The sequence below is a fragment of the Nuphar pumila genome, chromosome 11, assembly GCF_984573655.1.
Source record: "Nuphar pumila chromosome 11, dmNupPumi1.hap1.1, whole genome shotgun sequence".
NCBI classification, from domain to species: domain Eukaryota; kingdom Viridiplantae; phylum Streptophyta; class Magnoliopsida; order Nymphaeales; family Nymphaeaceae; genus Nuphar; species Nuphar pumila.
The window spans coordinates 2,318,540-2,331,124 of record NC_143259.1 but is presented as its reverse complement, the minus strand read 5'-3'; the positions used below and the strand labels follow the sequence as shown (position 1 = coordinate 2,331,124).

The 12,585-nt window shown below is 37.1% G+C and overlaps 1 protein-coding gene across 1 annotated transcript; it reads right to left on the bottom strand.

Annotated features, from left to right (window-relative positions):
- Positions 1-7,591: 7,591 nt before the first annotated feature.
- On the bottom strand, positions 7,592-10,337 carry LOC149821606 (KIN14B-interacting protein At4g14310-like). The gene is made up of 2 exons (XM_089981369.1): positions 8,469-10,337; positions 7,592-8,248 (listed from the first exon to the last, which is right to left on the bottom strand). The coding sequence occupies exons 1-2, from the start codon at positions 10,335-10,337 to the stop codon at positions 7,592-7,594; spliced, it is 2,526 nt and encodes an 841-aa protein (XP_089837495.1).
- Positions 10,338-12,585: the final 2,248 nt, after the last annotated feature.

The following is a 12,585-nucleotide window of genomic DNA, read 5'->3' as shown; positions in this document are numbered from 1 at the left end:
AATATACAACAACATGACAATACCTCCCAAAATGAAAACCTTAATGATATAAATGTTTATACCCGACGGATAGGAAATGAACATCAACCTGCTATTGACAGATACTCTCAAGACTTCTCTTTAGAAGAATCTACTAACAACAATCTACCTAGGAGATCTTCTCGTACCAGTAGGCCACCACAAAAGTTTGTGTCCTATGAATCTTTTTCTCCAAATTATAGGGCCTGTCTTATGTTAATACATTCGTATCACGAACCTACATCTTTCAAGGAAGCTAAAGATCACCCACATTGGATTGAAGCCATGAAAATCGAATTAGAGGCTCTTAACAAGGCCCAAACCTGGAGCATTATTCCTCAACCTTTAGGGAAGAAGGCAATTGGGTGTAGATGGGTATATAAAGTCAAAACTAAAAGTGATGGGTCTCTTGAAAGATACAAAGCTCGTTTGGTAGCAAAAGGCTATGCCCAAGAATATGGGATTGATTATGAAGAAACTTTTGCTCCCGTGGCCAGAATGACTAGTGTACGAACCTTAATTGCTTTAGCATCCATCAAACAATGGCCTATATACCAACTTGATGTTAAAAATGCTTTCTTAAATGGAACTTTATGTGAAGAAGTTCTTATGGATCCTCCGCCGGGTCTTGAAATTGGGAAAGGCAATATTCTAAAATTAAACAAAGCTCTTTATGGGTTAAAACAAGCGCCAAAAGCGTGGTATGATCTCTTTAGCAAAGTAGTTCTTGATAATGGTTTTTCCTCATGTTACACTGATACTGCTTTGTTTGTTAAATCCTCTAATGAATACATAACCATTTTGTTATTATATGTTGATGATATGATTATCACAGGTAATGATAAGAAAGGTATTGATCTTATTAAAAATATTCTTAAGAAAAATTTTGATATGTCTGATCTGGGTTTTTTGAGGTATTTCTTAGGAATTGAAGTTGCATACTCACCCAAGGGGTATGTCCTATCTCAGATGAAGCTTGCCTCTGATATTATTGCTAGGTCTGGGCTAACAGATGACAAAAGGGTGGAGACTCCAGAAGTGATCAATGCCAAGATGAGAGCCAATGATGGCACTCCTTTAGCAGATCCCACGCCTTATCGTCAATTGATTGGATCATTAACATATTTATCTATTACCAGGCCTGACATTTCCCATGCAGTTCATAGTGCAAGCCAATTTCAGACTGCTCCTACCACCACTCACATGGCAGCAGTGATGAGGATTATCAGATATCTAAAAGATTCCATAACTAAGGGAGTATTCTTATCCTCTTCTTCACCTCTTACTTTACTTGCGTATACTGACTCTGATTGGGGGGGTAACCCCGATGATCGTATTTCTACCACAGGTTATTGTGTGTTTCTTGGGGAGTCACTTATCTCCTGGAGGTGTAAAAAGCAGCGTAAAGTTTCTCTCTCATCTACTGAAGCTGAATATCGTGCGATGGCCACCACCACAACTGAGATTATATGGTTAAGAAGCTTACTTAAAGATATGGGTGTCTCATTCTCAACTCCCTCAAAGCTATGCTGTGACAACAAGAGCTCCATTTATATCGCTAGCAATCACACTTTTCACGAACGAACGAAGCATATTGAGATGGACTGACATTATGTTCGAGATGAGTTCCTACGTGGCACCATTCAACTCCCATATGTTCCTACCGAATATCAGTTGGCGGACTTCTTCACCAAAGCCTTGCCTTCGCCTCGCTTCTATTTCCTCCTTAGCAAACTCTCGGTGATTTCACCGTGTGTTTGAGGGGGGGTGTTAAAATATGATGTATATTTATATATATATATCTATATATATCGATTACGACACATATACATATATATGATATATATATATATATATGTCTACGTGTCTATCTATATATATAAATATATATATATATATTTTGTAAAACCCCACAGGGGTATTTCTGTCATTTCACCTGTACACGCATATCCTTGATATGCTTTTTCCTTTCTTTCTTTTTCCTTTTTTCTTTTTCCTTTTTGTATTTTTTACTTTTTCCTTTTTTACATTAGAGAGGGGTCCACATAGAGTCGTTGGACCCCTCCAACGGTCATAAATATGACCGTTGGAGGGGCTCCAACGACTCTATGGGAGCCCCTCCTTGGGTCCCTTGCTGTGTATAAATAAGGGGCTCAGCCCCATGTATTCCTTAAGCTTCTTTTGAAGCATTCTATGAAGTGAGATATATTTTTTATCTTCTTTTTGTGCTTGACCACTTTTGTGGTTTATTTTGCCCTTTAGTGGCATCTTGTGTATGTGTGTGCTTCCGTGCTTTCACTTGGAGACGTTGCTCTTTTCATTTGGCACTTCATTACAGAGGTGTACCCACCATAGTTGAAACTCTTGAAAAGTTAACTATAGAAGAAAATAGGTTGAAAAAACCATCCGCTTCAAAGGATGAAGAATCTATATTGGGTATGTCAAAGCCCAAAAATCACACTAGGAGTTATAAACCTCCTCAATTTGTAAAAAAATAATGAGAATGGAAGAAATTCCAATGACTACGAAAGAAGTCAAAATGATAAAAAAAGTTATCATGAATACAAAAAGAGTGGCAAAATATTATGTTATCATTACCATGAACCGAAACACATCAAACCTTTTTGCCCCCAAAAGAAAGAAAGAAGATCAAAGAGATAATAAATAGGAGGTTTCGGTAGGATTATCTTTTGTAAGAAATGGTGTAGACAACTCCAAATGCATCAGCTCATTATCTTTGGCAAAACTCATCGAGGCACTACAACCAATGTTCAAAAATCAAGCATCTTCCTTCTCAGGAGCGGTTGTATCCACAAGTGGTGACCCTGGTAAGACTTATTGGATCCTTAATTCCAATGCTTTTTTTCATATGACCCCAAATGAGTTCATATTATCTGAATGTCATAATAACCCAAATTATTCTTATGTTTCAACCATCGATGGAACTTTCTTAAAAATTAAAAGTTTTGAGACTTTTTAAAAACAACAAACGTTCTTTATAGCAAATATTAGAGTAGTACCAAAATTGAATTTAAATCTCTTATCGGTTTTTCAAATTGCAAATCATGGATGTAAAATTTTGTCTTCTTTTAATGATTGTTTAATACAGGATCTCTAGTCTGAGAAGCCGATTGAGCAAAGCCATAGAAGAGGAGATGTGACAATCTTGAGTTATCAAAACATACCTTTTGTAATTTTGTAGAAAAGAAAGCTATAAAAAATTAGCACAAAAGACTAGGACATCTTAGTGTGTCTAAATTACATTTGTTTTCATTTCTTACAAGTTATAAAGAAAGAGATTTTGTTTGTAAAAATTGCATCCTTGGTACAATGAAATCTTTACCCTTTGGGCCTAGACCTTTTATATCTAAAAATCCATTTGAATTGGTACATTCGGATGTATGGGGACGGGCTCCAGTTGTATCCAAAGGGGTAGTATCTTATTATATTGTGTTTGTGGATGATTATAGTAGACACTCTTGGATACATTTTCTTAAACACATCCAAAGTATTTGATTGTTTCAAAAAAATTTATTGCTAAACAAAAACTCAATTTAGAAACAATATTAAAATCTTTAGAACCGATTCTGGAGGAAATTTTGTGTCAAAGGAGTTAAAAAATTATCTTGACTTACATGGGATTATTCATCAAAACTCATTTCCTTATACTCCTCAACAAAATGGACTAGCCGAGAGAAAGCATGGACATATTGTTGAGACCACTAGAATACTTCTTATATCAAAAAATGTTTCAAAAATATTTTGGGCCGAAGTCACTCTTACGGCAGTTTATTTGATAAATAGAATGCCTTCAAAAAAAAAACATTAAAAACATTTCTCATGTTGAAACATTATTTAAAACATCTACCAATTATAAAAGGTTGAGAGTCTTTGGTTGTAAATGCTTTATCCTTATCAACAAAAATAACAAACTTTTTTCAAAAGCAATTCCTTGTGTTTTTCTATGCTATGCCAAAAATCAAAAGGAATATAGATGTTATGACATTAAAAGCAACAAATTATATGTTTTAAAAAATGTCACTTTTCTTGAAAACGAAAATGGGTTTGGTAAAGAGAAAATCCAAGTGCATTATGAGTATTCATTTCTTTTCGACCTTGTCAATGAGCATGAAATATGTAATAACATTCATGATGTGCATGAGAGTGACAACGAGGAATGTGAATGAGGGTCGATAATATAGACTTATCTCATAATGAAATTCAAACTTATACTCGACGTACCGAAGACCATCCACCATGTGCTTTAGAAAGATATTCTCAAAATCAAGATATAGATTTTTCTAGTGTTAGAAAATCCATGAGAATTTCAAAGTCTCTTTGTAGATTCGTATCCTATGATTCTTTTGAACCTAAATATAGATTTGTTCTAATAGCTATGCGCTCATATGTAGAACCAACATCTTACCATGATGCCAAAAATCGTCAAGAATGGATTAAGAAAATGAATGATGAATTAGAAGCTTTAGAAAAGGCAAAAACTTGCAAAATTAAAACATTACATAAAGGAAGGAAAACAATAGGATGTAAATGGGTCTATAAGATAAAAACTAAAAGTGATAAGACATTAGAAAGATATAAAGTTAAGTTAGTAGCAAAAGTATACAGTCAAACATATGGAATAGACTATGACAAGACATTCGCTCCAACCGCTCAAATGACCATGGTTAGAACCCTTATTTCTATTACATTAATTAAAAATAGTCAATCTTTCAAATGAATTATTTTTTTAATGGTAATCTAAGTGAGAAAGTTTAAATAGATCCTCCACCACGTTTAAGTTTAGCACATAAAAAAATTCTTCGATTACGAAAAGCATTGTATGGTTTAAAGCAAGCCCCTAAGGCTTGGTATGATCAATTCAGTAGTGTGATGACTCAACTTCACTTTAAATCTTGTTATCCTGACACTGTATTATTTGTTAAGTCTTTTAATGCAAGAATAGTGATATTACTTTTTTACGTTGATGATATGATTATCACAGGAGGTGATAAGCAAAGAGTTAATCATATCAAAGATGTGCTCAAAGATAACTTTGATATGACAGATCTCGGTTTTTTACGATATTTTCTTGGAATACAAATAGCTTACTCACTTCATGGTTATTTTTTGTCGCAAACTAAGTATGGAGCAGACATCATAGGGTAGACAGGACTCTCATATGAAAAACGAGTTAATACTCGAGAGGTCATAAATGCAAAAATGAAGAAAGATGATGAAGTACCTCTAAAGGATCTAACTCCATATAGACAAATGATTGAAGCTATGTCTTATCTCTTTATTACTTGTCAAGATATTTCTCATGCTATTCATTTTGTTAGTCCATTTCAGCATGCTCTCACTACAGTACATATGAGTATTGTAATGAGAATTATTAGATATATTAAAAATTCAATTAATTGTAGGTTATTTTTTCATCCACTTCCTCGTTAGAAGTTATTGCATATTCTGATTTTGATTGAGGGGATATGAATGATAGATACTCAATCACTGGTTCCTGTGTTTTTGTAGGTGATTCTCTAATTTCATGAAAATACTAGAAGCAGCAGAAGGTGTCACTCGCTTCCACTGAAACAGAGTATCGTGTCATGGCAACAACTATGTCTGAGTTAATATGGTTGAGACACTTATTAGAAGATTTGGGAGTTCACATTGCAGAACCCTGAAGATTATGTTGTGACAACAAGAGCGCAGTATACATTGCAAGCAATCATACATTCCATGAAAGGACCAAATACATTGAAATGGATTGCCACTACGTTCGTGAATAGTTTTTTAAGAAGACCATCACATTGTATTATGTTTCATCTGAGTATCAACTGACGAATTTCTTCACTAAAGTGCTCCTATCACCTAGATTTCACTTCCTACTTAGCAAACTCTCGGTTGTTACAGAGTGAGTTTGAGGAGAGGTGTTAAGATAAGCCTATGATATATATATATATATATATATATATATATATATATATATATATATATATATATATATATATATATATGTGTGTGTGTGTGTGTAAACCGAAATACCCATCAAGTGTATTATGATCATTTTACATTGCAATAGGTGTCAGTCCATTAGGGTCTGACTGTTTATTTTTATGTTTGTTTTTTGTTTTTTGTAAATGTAAAATGTAATACTGTGATTGGGCAGCTCCAAGTAGCTGTTAGAGCTGCTCCCAATGGTCACAAATGTGACAGTTGGGAGCAGCTAGGGCTTCAAGTCCTTGTATAATTTAATGCCTTTAGAGCATTAATGCAATACAGAAACATTTATTTTGACCCTTGTGTGGGTAGTGTGGCTTGATCAATCAAGTGTTCTTCTTGGTTGGTTGTGTTCTTGTAAGTCCATAAGTGACATTTATTTGCTTTTGTTTTATTTCATTACAAGAGAACTTGTTTGTTCTCCTATGGTAACTCACCATCATTTTCATGGATGTTCCAGTAAAGAAGGTATGTTTTGTTTTTATGATTTCCAATTGCACTATTATGTATTTGTTAAATATTTACAATGTTTCTTCATTAACATGCTTGACAATGTGGCCTTCAAATCTTATTTTTCCAATCCATGTTAGCAAATTTTCCCTACAAAGATATTTTCCTCTCCTGCCTTTTATGAGCATCATGGTGGCCATAAAGCAATAGCAAGGAACACTAAGAAGGAAATTAAAGTTGGAGATGCTCAACCATATGAAGGAGACAGTTCATGTTTCCCCTGTACTGCGATCAGAAGGACAAAATAGTGGTATCAAGGCTAATTTAGCTAGGCTAGTGAATGAGGGAATTTTGACTATAAAACCTGCCAAAAAGGAAAGTCCTTGTGATATCCAACAGTCTTTTTGGTCAGTAGAAGAAAGTAGCTCGACCACCATTTATCATTCTCCTATTTAACTATCCTTACACATGAAACTTTTAGTGGCAGAACCTCTGGGGAGGCAGTATATTTTTATCTTAGTCTCACATGCTGACTGAGTTGCTGTAATAAGCATATAGCTGACACTCATACCAGAAGATAACTTCAAGCATAAGTTGCACAAAAAGTAAAGTTGAATCAAGTAGGAAACGAAAAAGGTCTTCGGAATTTGGCATAGGCAAAAGGTGTTCATTATTGAAGAAATTCAAGGGCTTATCCCCAAATTAGGAATCACTCCTTCCACAAGAACAAGTTGGTAACGAAGCAACATGAAGATCACCGTAGATTAATATCACCTCAGTAAGCATAGGCTTTTAACCATGGATTTCAGCCATAGTTACATAAGAACTCCAACAAAAAATAAATTCTGAAAACAAGCAGGCAACCCTTAAATTCTCTTTGCTTTTTTTATTCTACAGTTGAGTTTTCCTCCAAGACACCTTCAAGCCATATGCATACGAGTATGCATGCATTTTGTATGTAGGAGTGCTTTTAAATGCACGAATTTCAAATTTTGAAAAACTGGCCAACAGAACTAAATGTAAACAACTGCTAGGAAGAATATGCTATTTATGCATTCGTTCAAACTCAAATCATGAATGGAAAAGAAAAACAAACTGGGCACACATCCCTCACAATAATGAATCAAAGCAGATTCCAATGATAATAGTTACAAACAAGAGAAGATACAACATACCTCTGGCGAACGCCTCCACCAAATTCAGCATCAGTGTTATGAATATGAAGAGCAGTAGCCCTTTTACCAACACAAGAAACACGTGATACAGTCCGAGGATTTAAAGAGCAAACATCCCATAGGCAGATCGCCTCACTTTCTGAAACGACCACCTTCTCTTTATTTCTCCACTGCAATGGGCTCGAAAAATCCATAGTTGATACAGGAGTTTGTGTTTGCCATCCCATGACAAGGTCCCCATCACGAACATCATGAACACTGACATTCTTCTGAGCAGTGGCAGCTGACATAATAAGAGATCCACATGGTTTATACCACCACTGATGATTTTCAGGTGCCACGATTGTGGAAAGAACATTCCTCCTACGGGAACCTCTATGTGGCGAAGAAGCAAGAACCCCTGAAGATGCAGCCTCGGTTTGAAAAGCTTGAACTTCTCTCGTGTAGAAATCCCATGAACAAAAACCTGAATCCAATGTGTTCCCAGCTGATGCAGCCACCACATATTTCCGAGCACACCCATCTGAACCAGCCGCACGAATCAACCAAACATCCCCCCATAGTTTAGGAGAGACTTGAACAGGAGGTACATATTGAGACTTCTCCTATAAATCAAAGATAATCTTAGTGGGACATATGAAAAAACCTATGGAACTCGACATACTTCAAGAATATGAGAAATTATATGGGTGTCTTCTTCATGTGTTACTAAGTACTAACAGATAAAAAGAGGACAAAAAAGAAAAAAATGCATAATTCTGCATAATATACAAGGCTAACTATCAAACTACGTGCAGACAGCAGAAGAAAAGTCGTGCCCCATACCTCACAGTGTACAAGATCATTAAAGGAACATGAACCATCAGCATGGGCAAGCAACACTGATTCCCCTTCAGAGACAAACCATCCACTGGTTGAGGATTTTATCCCAATTTCTATCAACTGATTAGCGCAAGAATCTCCGGACCCTTCACTCACCAAAACTGACCCATTCTCCTTGTCGCTAAACTGAAAACTTTTATCATACGAGAGTTTCAGGTCATATATCCCTTCAACTGATTTTTTTGATGGATGGGGAGCATCAGAAGACGCATGGTTTGCTGGATTACTGATCGCTGGTTCCATTTCGTTAATCAAGCAAAAGTTGAGCTTGGCAGTTTCATCGTCTGCATCCTTTTGAGGCTCACTTGTATGTTTTAACGAAGCTAGAAACTCAAGTGCGATGGGGTTTTCTTCCACTGGACTTGGGATTCCATCTTCATGTGTTAAATATCTATCAGATTCTGTAACATCGGCACAATGATTCTTGCCGTCAAACCCATTGGGCACTATTATATTGGCCAACGGTGGGCGATTCCTGAGTAATTTATGATGAGGAAAAAGCCTTTCTTCCAATTCCTCGTTACTCAAACATTTGATGGAAGGTTCTAAAACTGTTTGCCCACTCTGAAGGGTTTCTGTAGCAATTCTAGTTGTCAACCTATTCGTTGAACCCTTTGCAAGATCCTCGAACCGATTCTCATCTGTTTCAACACCACCCTTTGTTGAAAGCTCAAGTTTTGAGAGTCCCAATTTCCCTCTTTCCTCTATTATGCATCCCACAGCTTTTTCGATCCCTGAAATCTTTCCCTGTATGTCCAAGAAAAGGGATTTTGAGCCATCTGGGTTGTTCGAATCCAGTATCTCTTTTGTCCGCTTGATTTCTGATGCAATGCATTTGACTCTCCCTTCTAAGGAAGCTAGTTTCTCACGAAGCTTGCTCGGATACTTGCCTAAAGCCGGCTCAGCTATTTGATCTTTCAATCCATCCAAGCATTTCATGCCTAGAAGATCACCGTTCTCGCTATTCTTTGGCACACCATCGGAACATGGGCCTTTCAACTCCTTTCCTAAACTGTAGGATGAATCGTCATTCAAATTCAGAACCCCAAAATCCGATTTTGACTTAAGATTAAGAGAAAATTTATCAAAATTTGAGTTCTCAGATGGAGTTGCAGATCTACCATTCAAGCCGTCAGTAACCGATCCTTCCGATGACAAATTTCCACTCTTAAGATTACTCGAACAGCAATAACTAGAGTTGAAATGGTTTACTTTTGCAATAGATTCTTTCACTTGTGAATTATCTCCAGTCTCACAATTTTCCGAATCAAGATCGGAACTTTCGTTACTTTTCTCGTCTTTCAATGGAATCGAAGAGCCTACCTTTAAATCTTCCACTTTCAAATAACCCGAGCTATTTTTACCACCAACAGCTGCAGAGGAAGGTGCCTCTAGGCCATTCTTCGCAAGATCCGAACCAGACGCGAGCTCCTTACTCTTCGAAGCCCTAGCAATACGATCCCTGCGAAGATCGGAGAGAAAGCGAGCGAACTCAGATAGATCAGAGGCCTTACTCTGTGGCAGCGAGGACGTGGACCACCTGACGCTTTTCTCGCTCTCCCGTCCGGAATCCGCGTTCGAAACCCTCGCCGTCCTGTGGCAAAGAGGCCTTGCGCCGGGATCCGTGACCGCTTTGGGCAGGCCGCCGGCGATCGATTTTCCGGCAGGTTTCAAACATACTACGTTCTCCTTGGAGGAACATCCCGGCGAGACCTTCCTCGGTTTCGAGAGGGAGGGAGGGAGAGGAGCCTCCGCCATCACCTTCCCTCCGCCACCGCCTCGTTCTTTGAATCGGCGAATGGAGGAGGACATCGTCCCCTCTGTAGGGTTAGGACGGAGAAAAAAAAACAGCAGTTAGGTTGTTTTGCGCAGAGAGGGAGGAAGAGGAGAAGCTAATATTTGGGTTTCGGGAGGGAAATGAAGACGAGAACGATTTTAAATTTTAAAAAAAAAAATCTTCCATATTGGTTGCCTGATTTTGTGGTAACTCAAAAATGAATCCCACCGTGGAATGTTGCCACCTCGATGTTTTAAGTCCCTGAGAGATTTTGCTTTACCATTCGGTAAGCTGAAATTGTACGACTTGATTCGTGGGTTTGTTCTGTGTCATGGAAATTTTTTTGAGCCGTTTTCCTTTTTTGTGGTTTTGAATTCAAATTGTTTTTCCTGTGCGCGCCTGTATCACAGAACAGTATCTGAAGTTGACTCGGTTCGAGCCCGTCTCCGATTTTTCTTTCTTGGATGTTAGTAGGCTTCTTGGACATTCTGGTTCAAACTTCATGGTTCATGGTTCATGATATGAAAGACGATCAGGTGCAATGCCATTGTACACTTTTAATATGCTGCTGCAGCTGATCACCCTCCATCTCTGGGATACAGCCTATCAGCTATAGAGCTCAGGCATTGATGGAGGGTGATTAGGTGCAGCAGCACACTAAAAGCATTGCTCTCAGTGTCCGAATCGACATGTATCTTTTGGCCAACGATTCAGGTGAATCAGTTGATACCGATTCTCAAACGGCCAAAAAATAATTATGTGTTTATCAGAACGTGACACGTGTTAAAGCTATTAAAATAATATTAAATGCTAATTTTAAACTACTTTTGCATTTATTAAAGAATAAGCGATTAAGGTCAGTGGCGATACGCACCTATACTGACTAAAAGTGTGCAATTAGATTGCACATGGTCCTCCCTCCATGATCTTGGTGCTGAAGCAAAAGGGAGACCTACCTAGTGGACAAAGAGGGATTACACCATTGATTTTTTCAGTGGGTTCGCATACAATGGGAGTCGGTCGATTACCCAGGTTTTACTTAGTAGGGCAATCCCATTAAGTTACCCACATTTATAAGGTTCCTCGTGTATATATATATATATATATTCTTGCTACTAAAAATGCATTCAAGAGCTTGTGGGATGTTTGCCAACTAGTTAAACCCATCAAGTAAAACTTTATCATCTTGAAATACTTCTTTTTTATCAAGGTGTGAATTAGGGGTATCAACAGGTCGAGTTTTGGTTCGAACCCAGGTGAAATCAGACTTGGACTAGATTTTTGGGTAAGGTATCAGGTCTGAAACCGAGTCTAATCAAGTCTACTATAAAAGAAATCATCCCGACCCATTAAGAACAACATGAACTGGTGGTATGAAATTTTACAAACTATACTCAGGTCCATGTATTAATTGAACCTTCGGGTCCAGACCCAGGTCTTAATTGGGTTTTCTTAGTTGTCACCATACCCGGACCTAAAGGGTTTGGACCAGGTTGGGTCCAGGTAAACCTGACCCGTTGACACCCCTAGTGTGAATACAGCTGGCCCTAGTGCCTATTAGGTTATGTTTACGGTGGGGTTGAAGTTGATTGACAGAGTTGCCATCATAATCCAACATTTTGGGTGCACTTGTATTTGCCAAACCCGATATCTTAGTGACAAACGTTTTTATCGGCAAAATCCCATTTTTCAAAAACTCGTGAGAAATTGAAAATTTTTCATAAATCTCACATTTTTTTGGCAAAATATTGGCAATAAAAAAATAAATTAAAATATAAAAATTTTATTTTTTATAAGAAAAATATTTATAAAATTTATTTAAAAATAAAAATACATGGTTTTTTCATGATAAATAGCCGCTTAAAGCATAAATATCACATTTAAATCAATGGTATTTATGTTTTTTTTCATAAATCTCGCAACATTTTGAAAATCTCACAATAAATTGCCATTTTAAACTTTCAAGCAATTTCTCACGATATTATCGTTGTCACTATGCCCGGGAGATAGGCTCCCAAATCCAGCTACTACATCCAGGGGATGATGCAGTTGCCAAATCTCGTGGCTCAAGCGTTAAATATTTGGTCTTCCTTTCACAATGAGATATTTATTTCTTCATTCTTGGGTGATCTTATATAGAAGTTTGACAGCTATACTTGTGTACGTTCGGCTGTTGTGATTCACCATCATTTTCTAATATGATGTGATTCTGAATTTCAAGCGAATTAGAAAGTGATTATCATTTGTAAAGGCAAATGAGATTCACTTTCTCACAACATAACT

Coding starts and splice junctions, on each gene's coding strand:
- LOC149821606 (XM_089981369.1), bottom strand. CDS start 10,337: ATGTCCTCCTCCATTCGCCGATTCAAAGAACGAGGCGGTGGCGGAGGG. Junction 8,249..8,468: donor ATGATCTTGTACACTGTGAG/GTATGGGGCACG, acceptor TTTGATTTATAG/GAGAAGTCTCAATATGTACC.